The 20,129-nt window shown below is 46.2% G+C and overlaps 1 protein-coding gene across 1 annotated transcript in view; it reads right to left on the bottom strand.

Annotated features, from left to right (window-relative positions):
- Positions 1-6,428: 6,428 nt before the first annotated feature.
- Positions 6,429-20,129, bottom strand: part of OXCT1 (3-oxoacid CoA-transferase 1) — a 59,434-nt gene continuing 45,733 nt past the window's right edge. The window contains exons 14-17 of the mRNA XM_081213115.1: positions 16,508-16,597; positions 11,645-11,725; positions 11,080-11,181; positions 6,429-7,850 (exon numbers count right to left, since the gene is read on the bottom strand). Of these exons, the coding sequence (XP_081069241.1) occupies positions 7,809-7,850; positions 11,080-11,181; positions 11,645-11,725; positions 16,508-16,597 (315 nt within the window). The 3' untranslated portion in view covers positions 6,429-7,808. The remainder of the gene's footprint in view (positions 7,851-11,079; positions 11,182-11,644; positions 11,726-16,507; positions 16,598-20,129) is intronic.

The following is a 20,129-nucleotide window of genomic DNA, read 5'->3' as shown; positions in this document are numbered from 1 at the left end:
GATAACAAAATACAAAGTGTTTCATGATTGCCTCGGTTCTCACAAAGCATGGATTACACGTTGACATGATGATCAATAGCGCAGCAAAACAAAGGTTCCTTTAGCATTATTGCTTGACAAAGATTCTCCCTCATGGTAGCCCTTTCATTTTTATTGCGGTCTGAATTCATCTCCCCGGATTACAAGCCTCAACACATTCTACCACAAATTTCACCTGCTTGAGTAAACAGAGGGCAAAGGGAGAAGAGGACTAGCCGCAGAACCTACTAGAACAGGGGTCTGCAACCCGCGGCTCCAGAGTGGCTCTTTTACACCTTTGCTGCGGCTCCGGGGCGGATACTAGCGAGGGGAGGAGGCGCATTGTGCGCCCCGACACTTCCCACTGTGGCGGGCGCTGTACTGGCTGTGACATCGCATGGGGGCGGTGCGTGCGTTAGTCACGCACCGTCCCGACGTCACCTTCCCGCCCGCTGTCAGATCGGAAGGCAGCGGCGCGCATGCTTTAAATGTCACAATGGTTTTGCGGCTCCCAGGTTTTTTTTCTTTGGAAACGGGTCCAAGTGGCTCTTTTTCTCTTAAAGGTTGCAGACCCCTGTACTAGAATAATATATAACACAGGAAAAGGAAGGGGTTCTTCAGCAACATCATGGGGCACCTGGAAGAGTACAGGGAGGAACCATGGCAGCGAATCCCTGGAGGCAATCCTGCATTTTTCCTAGACCACATTCACACTGTGGGTTGTATTCAAAGTAGCACTAAGGCTTCCATTCTGCAATTGGACTTCTCCCCCTATATATGTTCTACGGGTTCCCCCAACCTTCCATACCAGATTTGGGGAGGCCCTGTGGCCCTAGTGCTGTGCTTTCCAAACTTGGGACTCCAGCTGTTGTTGGGACTACAAATCCCATCGTCCCAAGCCAGCAAGACCAGTGGCCAGGGATGATGGGAGTTGTAGTCCAACAACAGCTGGAGACCCGAGTCTGGGAAACACTGTCCTAGTGGTAATCAATGTGCTATTGCGATGAGTTGGTTGAATACCGCCCTCTAAGCATTATGATACCATTTTAACAGTCATGGTTTCCCCCCAAAGAATCCTGGGGACTGTAGTTTGTGAAGGGTGCTTAGAGTTGTTAGGAGACCCCCTGTGCCACTTGAAGCTACAATTCCCACTTTCCTGGGAAGAGGTGTTATTAAACCACTATGGGAACTGTAGCTCTTTGAAGGGGATAGGAGTCTCCTTACAACTCTCAGCACTCTTCACGAACTACAGATCCCAGGATTCTTTGGGGGAAAGTCACGACTGTTTAAAGTGTTGTAGTATTACTTTAAATGCATAGTGTGGCTGTGACCCTACAATCCTTAACCAAAACATGGAAAATATGAGCTGACGGATAGGTTAGAGCTGTTTAGAGATGGAAACAGCCACCTTGTACCTGCATTTCCAGCAGTAGAAATTCAACTGATGTAACATTGCCAAGCACAGATGTCCAGTGACTGATAATGCACCCTCAACTGAAAGTGAGTGCCATTGAACTTACTGCATGGAAATGCATAGGATTGCATTGCATAGGATTGCATTGCATCTCACTGGATCCTCACAGGCTGCTGTCCTTTGATAACTGCGTTGATCAGGAAGAATTTTGACAGTTGCCAAATTGTCGGGCTGGAGTATAAAGACAGTTAAAATTAAAGAAGCACTGACGCTGGGTATCCTGGGCTTATGAAGAGGTTAAATAGTATCTTTGAAGACAATAGCATCAACCTTGGACTGCTCTTAGATAAGTTACATTAAGTTCAAAGCAATGAAATGCACTTTCTGCCCATCTCACCTCGAGCATTCTGTGCCCTTTTATTTTTTTAAAAGGCTTTCTAAATCACTCAGTCCAAGTCGCATAATCACAGGAGAATAATGCAAAATGTGCTTTTTTTAGGTGATAATGGCAGCCATCAATTGTTTGCTAGAACAGGAGAAATGGTGCCCATAAAATGAGTTCTTCACAGTTCTCACTGTTCTTAACCAACAAATTGAATAACGGGGCAGCAGACTTATCTTCACACTGATACCCAGGCATAAAATTGCTCTCAGTCATTTCAGTTCTCCCTATCCACACACACCCAGTACAGATCTATTAATACTGATAGCAACAAGGCATTTGTCTTTATTGTTGCCAAGAGTCTACTTGGTACCTCTTTCCTCTGGAAAGAGGTATATCTGGTGTATAGCTTTTCTCTATGTATTTAGAGAACAGCCATATTTCTCTCAGCAATTTTCTATTAGGCGTCGGCTTGTAGCTGGAATGGCTTTGTAGTGTTGGTAACCCTGCACAAAAAACCTCTACCAGGGAGCTGTGGAACTGAAAATGCTAAATTTTTATGCCTCGTGAAATTTCTTGTTCCCAAAGATCTTTGTGGTGTGTCACCAGTTCTTTTTACACTCAGCAACTTGGGTCCAAATGAGCCCTTTGTGCAAGGCAATCAGAAGGCATTTCTGCACACATAACCACCTCATCCTGCACCATATTCTATTCCAGGAGAGTATCCACAAATCCTCAAGAATTGGTCGAGTGTCTTGTGTGAGGTTCTGCAGTGGGACACTGGCAGGAAAGCACCATGGACCAAGCAGGATGCCTTCAGTTCTTTGAATGTAACCTTTTTCTTTCAGAAAGTAATTGACTTTAGGGTCACCAACATGGCACCCACAGTATGTGCCTGTAGCCTGACGGTACCTTTGGCCACAGAGAAAGGTCTCAGTAAATATTTTCTCAATGATCCACAATGCAGGAAAGACTCAGTTCCTGTTTGCTTCTCCTGCACACACAGCCAGCAGCCATTTTGTGCCACGCCACACTCCCACAGCAGCCATTTTGTGACTGGCACCCACAACACCTTTTCAACATCCCAGATGCGCCCACTGGTCCCTGGTTCTCCTGCCTCTTTCCTTCCATTTAAATGTGATTCTAAATAAACTATTAGCTTCTAGGGCAGTTGGGTACATTGGAAAGCGCAGGGTTGGTGGGAGTTCAGTCACCTACTGTCTGAGGTGATTGAAAATGGTGGGAGCCTCCCCCTGATCCTGAAGCTGCCCAGGAGCAGTAGAGCAGTATAGATTTGGAACAGCGGTTTGCAGAGGGACATAGTTCAGAAGATCGAAGTTAGGAAGAACTGAGGGGTGAACAGCAAAGTGAAGAACAGGAAGAGAGCCCTCCCATCAGATGTCAAAGAAATAAACAACTATCCGACGCTTAAAAGACATCTGAAGACAGCCCTTTTTAAGGAAGTTTTTAATGACTGATGTATTAATGTATTTTTAATCTTTTGTTAGAAACTGCCCAGAGTGGCTGGGGAAACCCAGCTGGATGGGCAGGGTATAAATGATATATAACAGACTCTCTCTCTCTCGCTGGAAAGTATTCAGCCTATCAGTCCAAGGTCACATGGAGCAGATAAGGTGGCGACACATAAAGCAGGGTGGTTGCAAGATCAGGTTGCAAGATGGAAGTGACCAGGGGGGAAGTGGGTGGGATCCTTAATTTCCTTCATTCCAAGTATGGATGTTTTGTTCTTTTGTTGTGATAATTAAAAACCCTTTAAATTGTAAGGAACTCTGTTCACTTTGTCCTGCTTATCTACAGCCAAAGTGAGGGAGGAAGCAGAGTCCCCAAAGCCTGGCACCTACCAACTTAAGCTGCCCAGGGACATCTGTATACAGTGGTACCTCAGGTTACATACGCTTCAGGTTACAGACTCCGCTAACCCAGAAATAGTACCTTGGGTTAAGAACTTTGCTTCAGGATGAGAACAGAAATCGTGCTCCAGCGGCGCGGCGGCAGCAGGAGGCCCCATTAGCTAAAGTGGTGCTTCAGGTTAAGAACAGTTTCAGGTTAAGTACGGACCTCCAGAACCAATTAAGTACTTAACCCGAGGTACCACTGTACTAGGACCTGCTAATGTGTGTCATGATGGGCCTGCATCTCCTTTAAGTATTTAGAAATTCCCATGCTGTGAAGGACAAATGAAAAATTCTAGTTCTTGGGGGGGGGGGGTTCCACAGGAACACAGGCAGTTGCCTCAAAAGTCCACTTAGTCCAGTCCTGCCCACAGCACTCCAGGATTTCAGATTTCCCAGCTCCAACTGGAGATGCTGGGGAATGAAAAAGAGATGCCCTATCACTGAGCTACAACCCTCCCAAAGCCTGTCATGACCACTATCATCACTGTATACTTTAAGAAGAAATTTGCAAGTGCTTTTGGGGGCACGGGGGAAGCACTGCCATACATGCATACCATCATCCATAAAGGAGGTATCAGCTGTCAAGAAGTAGTTGATTCATTTTCCCTGATAGTCGCACAAAATGATGGCACTGCAGGGGCACATGCTAATATGATCTTGGGTCATCCAGCATTGGTGAAAGCATGTCAGTATTATTATTGGTGCTCTGTTATGTGTTTTTAACATTGTACATCACCCTGGGATTTTTTTTATTATTATTATAAAGGGCAGTATAAAAATTGAATGAATGAATAAAACAATATCCATCCTTAGGCTCCTGAGGAATAGTACAGTACAGTGGACGCTCGGGTTGCGAACATGATCTGTGTGGGAGGCACGTTCACAACACGCAGCACCGCGTCTGCGCATGCGCGGGTCGCGATTCAGAGCTTCTGCACATGTGCAAAGCGTGATTAGTGCTTCTGCACATGTGTGAGCACCAAAACCCGGAAGTAATGCGTTCCAGTACTTCCGGGTTTGGCACGGTGCGCAACCCGAAAACGCACAACCTGAAGCATCTGTAACCCAAGGTATGACTGTAGTTAGGCTTTCAATATTATTCTTTGGGGGCAAATACCTAACCTCTGTAGGATTGCAGGGCCCTAGGATGTTGATTCTGGAAGAAGTGGTGGCTTCTGGCAATGGTGATTAGAGATTGCCAGACTAGAGATTTTTTCTGGGGCTATGCATACCCCTAAACATTTTGTTAATGTAACGGGAGAAAAAACTAAAAAAAATTAAAATTTCAGTTTCTTCTCTAGCAGGGTGAATCATCCGTTCCTTTGCTACCCCCGATGGCGGCCTCATTTCCTGTCGCTGTGTTTCCCAAGTCTCAGACGGAAGCGAGTGTTTAATGTGTGAAGTAGGAGTCGGAATCTAGCACGGTGATTTGTCATTTTCGTTGTTACCACCTCCAATGGCAGCTTCATTTCCTTTCCCGGTGATTTTCTTGAATCAAAATGAGAGTACCCCCAAACATATTTTTTTTAAAGAAAAAAAAAAGCACAGGATATTTGGGAAGGAAGGAGGTCGACATGGATCAAGGCATGGAAGTCTGAACTCACGCAGGAAACTTAGGGAGTTAGGACACCATTGTGCTTGATGTAACCTTTATGAGAAAAAAGGAGGGGACCATTAATAAAGGACACCACCCATAGCACTTTTGTGATTCCCCACCACTGCCAAAGTTTGAGCAAGATGAGATGGGGTGGTGATTGAGCCTAACTGAGGAAACGTGTGTGTGTGTGTGTGTGTGTGTGTGTGTGAGAGAGAGAGAGAGAGAGAGAGAGAGAGAGAGAGAGAGAGAGAACACAACCAATGTCTTCAGAGAAGGAGCCAAACACCAGCACATCAGAGCTCCATCAATGTTCCTCCAAGAATGGCACCTTAGCCCACAGCCACCCTTAAGCTGAGAATGTCTTGTCCAAGGCCACCCAGAGCTTAATCACTAAACAGGGACTTGAAACTAAGTCTTCCACGTTGAAAACCACAGGCATAGGCAAACTCGGCCCTCCAGACATTTTGGAACTCCAACTCCCATCATCCCTGGCCACTGGTCCTGTTAGCTAGGGATCATGGGAATCATAGAATCATAGAATCATAGAGTTGGAAGAGACCACAAGGGCCATCGAGTCCAACCCCCTGCCAAGCAGGAAACACCATCAGAGCACTCCTGACATATGGTTGTCAAGCCTCTGCTTAAAGACCTCCAAAGAAGGAGACTCCACCACACTCCTTGGCAGCAAATTCCACTGTCGAACAGTTGTAGTCCCAAACATCTGGATGGCCCAGTTTGCCTATGCCTGCTATACAACATTGGTTCTCAGTTGCCCCAGTTCTAATATGTAGCTTTCATCCAGTAATTTCTTTTTCTTTTAGGAATCTTTATTAATCAAGTATTAGATAAAATCTTTACAATCCAATTCGTACATTTCCACCATCTTTGGAACTGCTAAGGGCAAAAAGAGAGAAATGTGACCTGCTACCATTTTAAAGTATGGAGGGAAAGGTCCACTTTCGGGTGGCATAGTTACTATACAAACAGATAAATGGCACAGCAACTGCCGTAAAAAGGCCCTACCTTGCTCCCACTGTGTTGCTAGATATTTGTGCGAATGATTTGTTGATATCAAGGGGAAGGCAGAATCCAGACACTAACTGTAAACATGCAACTCTGTATGCATTTATTAAGAAGTCAGTTTTTTAAAAAAAATAACCATGAGAGCAGGACAATGGCTTCCATTTCAACAAACTTCCATTATCTGAAAGCTTATCAACTCACTGTATGTTTCCTATGCAACCTAGGGCTGTCTATAGAACTTAAATAATGAAAATCCTATGCCGAGGTAACCCAAATTTTGTATAAAGTACAGCTGCATTCTGTGGCCTGCATAATTTATGCAAATTAAATTTGCATCCCTCTGTTTATTTTGCATACCTCATTCTGCTAGCATTTCATTTACTGCTACTCTGAAAATTCAACACAAAAGTGTCCTAAGTGCTATTTATGAAGAAGGGGAAGGAGTTAGTTAACGCAGAGCACAAAGCCCAATTCCCTTACTGCTGGAAATCTCAAAAGCAAATGTCTCTCCTTGGTTTCTGAGGTTTCAGCAGGAAGAGCCCACAGACTTTCAAGCCTGTCTTTGCAGCCCTGAAGACCAGAAACATGGCGGTTTAACAAAACATGGACTTTCAATTACAGAATATAAACAGCTCCCCCTGCCCAGGTTTTTAGCTATGCAAACTTCTGTAAGTAGAACTCCTGAATATCCAAACATCTGATTATTTACATGTTTGAAAACCAACAACTTGTCCTGTACCTCTCTCTTTGTGTGTGCGCAGTTGCAGCCTACCGTACAGGCACTTGCAAATTAGCATGTTCTGTGCGTGGAAGTGACCTCTGCCTCCATACAGAGTTACAGTATTAACGTTCACATCTACAAGGGATTGGATGTGTTTGATCCTATCTCGGCTTAAGCAGAGATATGCATGAGCCTGTTGCCCACACCTGCAGCCCATTTGCGCAGCAAAGAATGGAGCTTCTATTGAACCACAGTCACCTGTTTCATCCAAACCAGGAAACTATGGCTACCAGCTTTGGAACAACTCAAGGTCTCAAGCCATGCTGTGGCTGAAGATCCTGGCTTGCTCACACTCACACAAAGGAAACTTTGGCTAACTAAAGACTTTCTGGGTGATTTGTGGCTTGCGCATGCTCCAAGAAAAGGCTCATGTGTTTCTCCGCTTCATAAACCAAGATAGGATCATCCAAAACAGGCGATTGTCTCTTGTCAGCATTTATTTGCAGTCAAACCTGCAGTGTGGCAATTATAAATATCTAGGTACCAGCTAGGATTTATTTTTGGAAACTGCACTGTTGCTTGCGAATAAACATTTACATAGTTCTAGTTACATAGTCAGCCTGAACGCTAACTACCAAAGAAACTACTTTACAAAGACCTCTTTAAAATGCATAATTGCAAAACAGACATTTGATTCCCCTTCGCTGGAAGCGTGGATGTTAAGCCCAGTCTACTTTTCAAGTCGAAATCTGCTTCATTGGCGAGAGCTTTGGCGAAACCTAGTGATGAAAGAAAAGAAAAATCAACGGACAAATAATGCAGCCTTGGTACCATATGCAGTATACCTTCTAGCTGAGCATCTAGAATGTATTTTGGAGAGACATGACCCTCTCCATTTTGCTTTTCAGCTTCCTTTTTAATCATTCCCCTCCTTTTTGGAAGTTTCTTCTTTCGAAATCAAAATGTGACCATGCTGGATTTTCTTGGCAATTATCCATTTATATAGATGCTGAATTTGACAGCGCCATGATCCCTGTTCCCAATGAGATCTCAGAGTATTAAGGGCAGGAATGGTGAATATGTTATTTCCAGATGTTGCTGGACAACTTCCCAGGTCCTATGCAGAAACCAAGGAGAGACCATGTTGGGTGAAGCTGATGGAAGCTGAAGGCTATCAAGATCTGGACTGAGATGGTTCCCTGTCTCCTGATTAATACCATACATCACTTATGTCTACCAGAATACTCATGTAATGATTTACAGGAGAAATCCATGCTCACAGTCTCACAGTGAGCTCAGAATTGGACAACATGACATCCTATGTCTACAGAAAACATACACACAGAAGATCACAGGTTCAAGCCCCGGTGTCTCCAAGCTGAGGGAGACCTCTACACCTGAAATCCAGGAAAGCTGTTGCCAGCCAGTGTAAAAAAGGTAAAGGTTAAGTCCACTCATAGGTGACTATGAGGTGCAGCACTCATCTCGCTTTCAGGCCGAGGGAGCCAGCATTTGTCCACAGACAGCTTTCCGAGTCATGTGGCCAGCATGACTAAACCACTTCTGGCACAAAGGAACACTGTGAGGGAAGCCAGAGCACATGGAAACGCCGTTTATCTTCCCGCTGCAGCGGTACCTATTTATCTACTTGCACTGGTGTGCTTTCAAACTGCTAGGTTGGCAGGAGCTGAGACAGAGAAATAGGAACTCACTCCGTCGCGAAGATTTGAACCGCCGACCTTCTGATCGGCAAGTCCAAGAGGCTCAGTGGTTTAGACCACAGTGCCACCCGTGTGCTAGTTGGACCATTTTTCTGACTCGGTATAAGGAATCTTCCTAGGTTCCATCCTGCCCGTTTTGATTTGTACCAGGGGTGAGAAAGACTTTTCTTTTTTTTACAGATTCAGTTTCCATTTGCCATTTTGCCCCATCGATGTGGCCATGTCAAATGCCATTTCCAACTCTGAAATAATCATCTTTTCTGTCTCCTACTATGGCTGATCTATGAGCCACAGGTGCGCTAATGACAGATGATCGATGCTAGCAATTGCAAAGAAGAATGTGATGATTACATGAGAAAGAGAACAGCTGGAGGAACTAAGCATTCTACTGCACACACCAAACTTCTCCATCTATGTTCTGGAAGCCAGTGTATTTGGCCTTGCAGTGCAGTCCTATACACCTACTCGGGAGTAAGCCCCACTGAGGTTAATGGGGACTGCTCCCACGAAGTGAGTATAGGCCTGCAGCCTTAATGATTTTTTGTGTCCCCTGACAGAGAACCAAGCTTTCACAGGAAGATAAAGCAGTTGAATCTTGCTGTCTGTGGACTTGCTTGCTTTAAAAACAAACAAAATATATCCGATTTATCCAGGTACAGCTTTCCATTCTGGTTGATTTTTTCCCCCATGGTGGCGTTGTGATTCAGATGATAAATTTGACACGTACAAATGAAAATCGTCCTGGTGGGACAATCTGTCTTGAAGCCAAGCTGTAGCAGATCTGATTTAAGGGCACAGGGAAAGTCAAAGTTTTGTCTTTGGGGCCCAACAAAATCCCGAGCGGACTGCTTATAATACCAGCTTCATAAAAAAGACAGGAGGCTGTAAATCACTCCTCCCTTGTTATGAGGCTGCTGTGCATGCTGCCTAGGGGATGCTCTTTCTAATAAAGCTGTGAAAATCAGAAAGTTCAGTCACAGCCTTCCAAAGAAGCCACAGTGCTGCTGCGTGGTTTCTCTTCTTTTGAGGGGAGCCATTTTGGTGCAAAATGTACAGGCCCTGCTTCAAACAAGACATATAAATTAAGTTTCACAGGGTTCTAGCAGTAAGCTAAGTTTCCAAGACTTCCCTGAGGCTTCTCTCTTTGAAGCAGTCCCTGAAGTGAGCAAATTGCTGGTTGGGAACCGAACGCTCCCAGGTTAAAGCAAGATATTACCTTCATTCCACTTTCAATCTATGCGTGAATACAGATACACACAGCGCAAGCCTGAAGCAAAACAGAAGATGGCGTCTCCTCCATTCAATGTACAGCAGGAGTAGGAAAGTAAATGTAGCTCAGGAGCTAAATGTGGTACCCACTCTGAACTTTCCCCAGGCCACAGTCCTCACTGGAACTGATTTTGCATCCTGGGTGTTTTTGGCTGGATGGAACGTGTCCTCAAATTCCATCCACTCATGCAAGAATCAGTTGGGATATGTGTGTGAAAAAACTAAGAAAGGTAAAAATTACACTCACTGCTCCACCCACTTTCAATTCTCTGTTCAGATCTACGGGACCTACGGGACCGCCTCTCCCGTTATGCCCCACAGAGAGCCTCAAGGTCCATAAATAGCAACACCCCAGTAGTCCTGGGCCCTAAGGAAGTTAGATTAGCTTCAACCAGAGCCAGGGCCTTTTCAACACTGGCTCCGGCCTGGAGGAACGCTCTGCCTCGTGAGACCAGGGCCCCGCAGGATCTGATTTCTTTCCGCAGGGCCTGTAAGACAGAGTTGTTCCTCCTGGCCTTTGGCCTGGAGCCAATTTGATTCCCTCCCCCCCTTTCTTTTTTCTTTTTCCTTTCTCCTCCTGTGATGAGGCTGCATTTTAATATTTTAATGTTTCAATATTTTAATTGTTATATTTTAATCTTGTTTTTAAGTTGTATTCATTCAACTTGTTTTTATTATTGCTTGTTAGCTGCCCTGAGCCCGGCCTTGGCTGGGGAGGACGGGGTATGAATAAAAATTATTATTATATTATTATTATTACTGTTATCATCTAAGAAACAAAATCCTACCAAACAAATGGAACCTGGTGTGTGTGTGTGTGTGTTTGAACCTTTTTTCATACTTCCCTCTCCAAAAGCACCAGAAACCTCTCCAGAACAAACGCCTTCAGCAGTCTTTTGCACCTGCAGCATGGACAAGCCATGTAAATAAACTTTCATTTGGGCTGATCTTTGCTTCCTTACCAAGCTCCCTCGGATCCAAGAAACACAACTGCAATGTTAGCCAGACAATGACTTACTGTGAACTCAGCACCAGTGCTTTTCTTGATGTCATCCACAGACAGCCCTTCCCAGATTTCAATCAGTGTCAGTCCCTTTTTCTTGTCGACATCAAACACAGCCTGCAGGTTCGGAAAGAAATGCAAATTGTTTCGGTCTAAGAAAAGGAAAGGAAGGGAGCCTTACTAGCTGAATGAAGCCAGTGCTTCGAGTTGATAAATACCAATTCCCTCCACTTTAGCACTGATTTTCAGGAGCACTTTTGGCTGGATGGGGTTATAAATGCCTTAAATAAAATGAAGTAAGGACTTAAGATTGCTATGCAAACTGCAGTATTTGGGAAATATGGCTTGACTGCTGCACGGTTACAAGAGCTGATAGCGTGTGAGAGACATCTGCATCTTCTTCCTGGGATAGGTTTGCAACATCCCTTCTCATAAAAGGAGCCGGGATATTAAAATTCAAGAGTTAGTCATGGGCAACTCAAACCCTCATTACAAGATTATCGAGAAGATAAAAATGCCCCTCCCAAGCCGCTCAGCAAAAAAGATGGATCAGAAATGCAACAAACGTAAGATAACCTACCTTTTCTGTTATGATGCGGTTCACACACTGTTTTCCCGTAATTGGCAGAGTGCATTTCTCCAAAATCTTGTGGGCATTGCCCTACAGTGAACACACACACACACACACACACAAATGAATGATCAGCTTGTCAGAGAAAACCAGTTGCTTGAAATTCAAAAGGACTTGCAGTCGGTAATTTCAGACTGAGACAAATATATGCTACCTCCAGCTCAGAAGCTTCCACTGTGTTTGGACCTGTTGTGGAAGACTCACGAATTCATTGCTGAAATATTCCGGGGTCCTTAGTGACATGGGTAACGATGACTTACTCAACAAGGCATACACAACAGGACTGGCATACACTCAAGTGAATCATGTGCCTAAAAGTTCACCTGGAGCCTTCATTATACATCTTTTAAGTGCCAGGGGAAAATGTTCCTCTTCAACCAGACCTTTGGCAAACTAACATCCTATATCCTTTCAAATGTGTTTGTGGAAGGGGGGGGCGGGTGGGAGTTATTGGTTTGTTTTGGTTTTGTTCTTATTTTCCGTATGCATTTTGTGTTTTAGTCTTGTATTTTTATGCTGTGAACTGAGATCTAGGGATGACGGGCGGGGGGCAAATTTTATAGATAAAAATAGCCATACGATAATGACTTCTGCACTCCGTGTTCCTGCTCACTTCCAGGACACCATGAAACACAGACATAGGAACCACATAGGAGATCACTGAATCAAAGAATTATAGAGTTGGAAGAGACCCAGAGGGTCATCTAGTCCAACCCTCAGCAATACAAAAAACACAGCTAGACCACATACCGTATTTTTCGTCCCATAGGACGCACCGAGTTTTTTTTGGGGGGGGGAATAAAGGGGGGGGAATTTCCTTTATTTCCCCCCCAAAAAAAAACCAGGTCGGGGAAACCAAACCAGGTCGAGGAACAGCGGGATGGCGGCGCTGCGCCTCCCTGCTGTCCTCCGAGCTTGTGGGGCTGGCCGATGTCTGCCCAGCGTGCGGGGCGCTCTGCTTTGGCAGGCTGCTATCCGCAGCGTGGGGAGCCCTGCGGGGAACTCCTGCAGGGCTCCCCACGCTGTGGATGTCTGCCCAGCGTGAGGGGCGCTCTGCTTCAGGGCACTCCTCACGCCGGGCGGCAGGCTGCTATCCGCAGCGTGAGGAGCCCTGCAGGGAACTCCCGCAGGGCTGCCTAGGCTGCGGATGTGTTCCTGAAGCGCCGGGTGCTCTGCTTTCAGCGCGCCCGGCGCTCTGCTTTCAGCGCACCCGGCGCTCCGGGAAGCAGGCTGCTATACGCAGCCTAGACAGCCCTGCGGGAACTCCCGCAGGGCTGCCTAGGCTGCGGATGTCTTCCTGAAGCCTGGAGAGCGAGAGGGGTTGGTGCGCACCGACCCCTCTCGCTCTCCATGTTTCAGCGAAAGCCTGCATTCGCCCCATAGGACGCACCTAGATTTCCCCTTCGTTTTTGGGAGGGTGTTCCACAGGGAGGGCGCCACTACTGAGAAAGCCCTCTGCCTGGTTCCCTGTAACTTGGCTTCTCGCAGTGAGGAAACCGCCAGAAGGCCCTCGGTGCTGGACCTCAGTGTCCGGGTAGAATGGTGGGGGTGGAAACGCTCCTTCAGATATACTGGACCGAGGCCGTTTAGAGCTTTAAAGGTCAGCACCAACACTTTGAATTGTGCCCGGAAATTGTGCCCCAGGAATATTGAAGTTTCCTTGTAGCATTGCCTAGAACGACACAACTATTCTCTGCTCATATTTTGTGATGACAATCTTAAAAATTGTCCCAATATACTGTTGCAATGGTATGTCCTCCTTTATATGCAGGGACAGGCAAAGCTGTAAAGGACAGGGGCATCTGGGATTATCTTAAAATCTTTCCTACTCTTGCCCTGTTGTTCTCCTATGTTTGGCACATAAAAAAAACAAAAAAACTGTTGCCTATAATGTTTTTTCGCAAAATCGAGCCCTCTCTCCAACTCCTTGAAGGTTGCCCTAATTGCAAAAAAATAAAACAAAACTGCTTTCCTGGGTAGTCAAGCATTGTCCCTTTTACAAATTTTAGTGGTGTCGACTCTGCCTACCAAAATGGGTTTTTAATTTATTCTCCCCCCTCCCCACTTTATGTCAAGGAACAATTGCTTCACTCCAAGTCCTACCAGTTAACATCTGTTTCTGCATTCAAGGCAGCTAGCCCCCCCCCCCCGAGTGAAACTGACAGGTATTTAAGGGGAAATGACAATGCTTAATTCAAGGACCTTCCAAGTTCTGTTCCCGACAAAGGAACAATTCATCTGTGCTATTTTTATAGAAAAGTGTTCATCAACCCATCAGGTATACCTTTAAGGTCATGCAATATCTCCTTCTAAGCATCCCGGGGAGATTGAAATGCTCAGGCTTGAGGAAAGAAGACTGCTTTCCAGGCAGCCGCTGTGACCCCAAGCATTGCAGAATGCTGCAGTTAAATATGATCTTGCTTAACTGCAGTTAAATATGATCTTATTGTCACTGGTTAAAACCTTTCTGAAGCCGCATCTACAGAAAAGAAGCCGCCAAAATGGGAATAGAAGTACAGAGATATTGACCAACGCCTAGTCTTTGTAACATCGTCCTATCAAATCTCCCCACAAGCAATTAATAAGGGAAGACTCATGCTTAGCCCAAAGGTTGAAGGTCAAGGGTCAAAGCATTATTATTTCTAAAAATGTGTATTACATGGTCCCATTCTGCAGCGGTCCATTTGCATTGGTCCATTGGTCCATTTGCACAAACACCAACACACCCCTCAACTGTGAAGCATACTATACTCTAAATCACGTCTATCTATTTTGGGGGGTGGGGTGGTTTTAACTCAAGCCCATCCCAACATGGCTCCCTTCTCTCCTCACCCACCTTCAGGACAATATTTAGTAATTTTCCAGGGACTGGTTTGGGGGTGGGGTAGACGAGAGAGCGTATAGCCTACCAGTGCCCATTTTATTTCTGACATTTCACCCCCCATGGATTGACATTACACCACCATGTAAACACCATTGCAAGGGAACTCACTGATGGGGAAGGGAGGAATGGCTGCTGCAAACAGTAGCTAAGGAAGTCAGAGACTGGAAAGAAGCATATGGATTGCTTATGGTGGCAAGTGAAAAAGCAGCAAAATTGGGAAACCTAGCCAGATGGGCGGGGTATAAATAATTGTATTATTATTATTATTATTATTATTATTATTATTATTATTATTATTATTATTATTATTATTATTATTATTACTTTAGAAGGTTTCAGAAATGTGGTCAAGAAGGCAAGCTTGTGTGGTGGTGGTGTTGTTTTAAGATACAAGGGAATTAGTGAGATGAAGAAAGAGGACATCTATTCCAGGATATAAACAGCACAGCAAAGGTGTGGGGAACTTTACCTGTCCAGATGTGGCTGAACTACAACTCCCATTAATCCCAGCAAGCATGGTCAATGGCCAGGGGTGGTGTCAGTTATAGTTCAGCAACATCTGGAGGGTCATAGGGCCCCCACACCTGGCAAAGTGTTAAACACAGAGAAAGCAGGCAATGGACAACCTCATGCAGAAACAATGGACCACATTTAATGCCGCTGTTCACTAGGACGGCAGAAATCTGGCAGATCCACACCACACACTGGTGTTTGGATTTGATATCCCGCTTTATCACTACCCTAAGGAGTCTCAAAGAGGCTAACATTCTCCTTTCCCTTCCTCCCCCACAACAAACACTCTGTGAGGTGAGTGGGGCTGAGAGACTTCAGAGAAGTGTGACTGGCCCAAGGTCACCCAGCAGCTGCATGTGGAAGAGCGGGGAAGCGAACCTGGTTCACCAGATTACGAGTCCACCGCTCTTAACCACTACACCACACTGGCTCTCAGTGTGGTCTTAGTTTGTTCAACAAATGTTTAAAGCACGTGATCTCTCCAAGAGAATCCTGGGACCTGTAGTTTCCCACTTAAAGAGCTATGGTTTCTAGCACCCTTAACAAACTACAGTTCCCATGATTCTTTGCGGGGAGCCAGAAGAACACGAGAAGAGCCTGTTGGATCAGGCCAGTGGCCCATCTAGACCAGCATCCTGTTCTCATAATGGCCAGCCAGATGCCTATGGGGAGCCTGCAAGCGGGACCAGAGCACAAGGCCACTCTCCCCTCCTGTGGCTTCCAGCAATTGCTATTCAGAAGCAATTGCTGCCTCTTGACTGTAAAAGGTAAAGGTAAAGGACCCCTGGACGGTTAAGTCCAGTCAAAGGCTATGGGGTTGCGGCACTCATCTTGCTTTCAGGCCAAGGGAGCCGGCGTTTGTCCACAGACAGTTTTCCAGGTCATGTGGCCAGCATGAATAAACCGCTACTGGCGCACAGAGGACCGTGACGAGTGCCAGAGTGCACGGAAATGCCATTTACCTTCCCGCCACAGTGGTACCTATCTATCTACTTGCACTGGTGTGCTTTCTAACTGTTTGGTTGGCCAGAGTTGGGACAGAGCAACGGGAGTTCAACCCATCATGGGGATTCGAACCGCCGATCTTCCAATAAGCAAGCCCAAGAGGCTCAGTGGTTTAGACCACAGCACCACCCGTGTCCCTTTTGACTGTAGAGGCAGGGCAGAGCCATCATGGCTAGTAGCCACGTGCTTTTAAATCTGCTCTTCCACTCATGCAGCAAAACTTTCTCCTCCTCCCCACAACCCGTGCACCCTGAAAACCTGCTCCAGAAAGTTGGAGGAAAACACAAGAGGAGAAGAAGAAGACCCATTGTGTGACTGGAACTCTGTGCACACAGAATTGGACAGAACCCAGGGTGTGTTTTCAGTCTAAGGAGAAATCCACAAGAAGAGAATATTTATAAAAAGATTACCTTTGCAGAGTGCTCCATAGTGACGACCACTTTAGTTCTTGAGCTGGACACCAAGTCCATGGCGCCTCCCATGCCTTTCACCATCTTACCCTAAAAACACAAGATTTCACACACAAAAGAAAAAGAAGAACAGGTGTCAACAGCACAGCTCAATATACCAACACTCTTTGCTTTGATGCATTTAATCTACAGAATCTGGAAAACAAGCATCAGACAAAATGCAAAATTTAGCCAATGGTCCCTTTAGTTTCTCTTTGAATAATGATTCTTCATAACCTCTCCAAGTCTACATATCACAAGCATTACATTTTGAGAGGGTTCCCATATTATACATGGGGAAAGAAGATTGATGGGCAAAACAAGGAACTGCATCTTGTCTCTAAATATCTATAATTCTTCAGCACACATGGGTTGTGTGACCAAACGTTTTGGATTATATTGCTAGGCCACTGAAAGGCTCAATTTAGTTGCAAACCTGATAGCAACCACTTAGCGTGCATTGTTGTTTGGGAAATGCAGTCATTTCAAAATGGCAAACTCGAATTTAATTTAATCCACTTTATTTCCCAGGCTCCTTCAGGAGGAAGAACTGGGTGCTTTCCCAACATGCAGGTGACACATTCACTTGAAGGGTAGTTCCCATTTGTTTTATGTGAAGCAGAAGACCGCCAAGCAAGCTCTGCTGCCGAAAGCCTCGTGTGACTGCCTTGACGTATCTAAACAGCTGATCCTTTGGATTGGCCAAATTGTGTGAAAGTTCTGCAGAGACAGGATCAGCATTGGTCCATCAAGCTCAGTACTGTCTAACCTGCCTGGCAGCAGCTCTCCAAGGTTTGCGGCAGGGATCTCTCCCAGCCCTACCTGGACATACCAGGGATTGAACCTTGTTCATGCAAGTAGATGCACTACCATTGAGCCAAGACCCTTCCCCAACCAACAGGTCCACACCCAAATAAACCTGTTTAGAACTGAGGCAGCAGCTAACCAGAGCTGGCTCTGCACTGTATAAGCCAGAGGTTTTCAACCTTTTTGAGTCCACGGCTCCCTTGACCAACTACATTCTTTCTGCAGCACTTGGGAGCCCAGTTATGTCACCCCTTGACTGCAGAGCTGGCAGCCTCTTGTTTGTTGCTGTTGTTTAGTCGTGTCCGACTCTTCGTGACCCCATGGACCAGAGCACACCAGGCCCTCCTGTCTTCCACTGCCTCCCGCAGTTTGGTCAGACTCATGCTGGTAGCTTCGAGAACACTGTCCAACCATCTCATCCTCTGTCATCCCTCTTACCAGCCTCTTACCCTTCTTCAAACACCCTCCCTTGTGGAGAGTTCCTTCAGCCTCCTCTCCCCTCTCCTTGGAAGTCCTCTGGGCAGCCGCAGCTGCAGCCCCTGGTCTCTGAGCTGCCCCACTGCCCCACAGGGACCTGGGAAGCACCCCCTGGCCAGCCCCAGAGGCACCATTCGCCCAGGGAGCTTGTAGCCAGAGCTGCTGCAATATACAGCTGTGCAAGCCTTTGGGAGGCAGAGACGCAAGAGAGCATCAGAGGAAGGAGAGAAGGAAGGAAAGAGGGACAGAGGCCAGTGTTGCCCGCGGCACCCCTGACCATCATTCAAGGCACACTGGTTGAAAACCACTGGGGTAAGGTGTTAAAGCTAGTTTCTACTCATACTCTCCTTCTGTGGAAGAAATTGCAAAGATTTAAAAATAGCAGCACACAAACAAGTGTTCGGCAATATGTTATTTTTGCAGTTTTAGAAATCATTGAAAGTCATGAAAAACAAACCATAAGGATGCCTTGAACAAAATTTCCTTCTTCCCCAAGTCAGTATGTTTCAAATATATTTTTTTTGGTATTGTACTTTGTGTAAAATGTAAACAATATTAATATCCACTTCCTGCTACCGCAGCTTGAGTTATTTTTTTAAAAAAAACAAAAACAAAAGCTATCCCCTTGTGCTTGTTTTCCCATTTCCTCAATAAAAAAGTACATGACTGGAAAGAAGCAAAGATGAATTGCCCTGATATATCAGTGTTTCCCAACCGGTGTTCCCCGGCACACTAGTGTGCCGTGAGACGTTGGCTGGTGTGCCGTGGGAGGGAGGCGGGCGAGTCGGGCGGTGAGAGGCGGCGGCGGCGAGGATCCGCGTCGAGCCGGGGGCGGCTCCGCGGTGGTGGTGCCGAGCGGCGGGGCAGCGCGTGCAAAAGGGAGGAGCGCGAGACAGCGGAGGAGGAGGAGGCCGGCATGTCCGGGCAGCAGCAGCAACAGCAGCAGCAGCAGCAACTCCCGGCGACGGCTCCTCAAGCCCCGCCGCCGCCCCCTCCTCCGCCCGCTATCGCCGCCACCACCACAACAGCCGCCGCCGCCTCAGTTGCCGCCGCCCCTCAGTCCCTCGCTCTGCTGCCTCCTCCCACCCCCAAAGCTTGGAGGTTCCCCGGCAAGGGGGAGGGAAAAAACTTTCACTTTCGTGCGTCCCTCCCGGCGTGACGCTGCGCGCTGACATCACGGGGCTGTAATGGTGGTGTGCCGCGAGATTTTTTTCATTAAACAGGTGTGCCGTTGCCCAAAAAAGGTAGGGAAACACTGTGATATATATTTGCTGTGTCATTTTTCCCCCAAGTGACTACCAGCCTCAGAATGGTACAATTACAGAACTATTGTCATCATATTGCTATCTCCGACAGGTAGATTAGATCTGGAGGAATGCAGAGGAGGAGAGAAGAGCCCAATGAACTTTAGCAAGAAATGCAAGGAAATTACTATGCTGACATCCCCCCAGCCGCCCCGCCCCCCAGCCGCCCAAGGAATAAAAGCATAAAGCTGGTTCAAAAATCCTTCAAGTGCAATGCAGAAAGATATACAAACGCCAATCTGAACACCTGCATGCTCAAAGCTTCCAAAAGATGGGCATACACCATATTTTTCGCTCCATAAGACGCACCTGACCATAAGACGCACCTAGTTTTTAGAGGGGAAATGCAAGGGGGGGGAAATTCTTTAAAGGGAGCACTGAGCAGAGCCTCCCGCCTGCATTCACTCCATAAGACACACACACACATTTCCCCTTACTTTTTAGGAGGGAAAAAGTGCGTCTTACGGAGCGAAAAATACGGTATCCTATATCCACAATGTGACACTTCCCTCCCTTTGTCGCAGTGCTGTCTGAGCAATCCTGCTTTTGAACCAACAGTTATTTACAGAGACAAAACATATAAGGTTCATGCCATTTGCCACTCTTGGCATACACCACAGACCCCAGAACTGACTCGAAATTGTGCCTATGAAAATGGCAGGCTCGCTTGGACCTTTCTGCCACCCACGTTCCCATGGGCAAAGAGGCAAGCCACAGTCCGGTCTTAAAAAGGCTTCCTTTAGAAGAAATTATCTGCTGGATCAGTGGGAAAACCTCAAATGATCCATAGGGGGGTCACCTTTGGATGCATGCAGCTTATCCTTCTGTAATAGCTCAACTGGTGGAGCGTAATACCTAACACATCCCCAACAGAGCCAAGCTCTAATTGAAGACCTCCCCATTACAGAGTGTAGAACATTTATTTATTTTCTAGTTATTAAATGTATACGCCGCTCTTCATCCAAGGATCACAGGGCAGTTTGCAGCATAGAACT

The sequence above is a fragment of the Podarcis bocagei genome (genome assembly GCF_964188305.1).
Source record: "Podarcis bocagei genome assembly, chromosome: 11".
Classification (NCBI taxonomy): Eukaryota; Metazoa; Chordata; class Lepidosauria; order Squamata; family Lacertidae; genus Podarcis; species Podarcis bocagei.
Note: the sequence above shows the minus strand (reverse complement) of the source record. Positions and strands in the feature narration are given on the sequence as shown.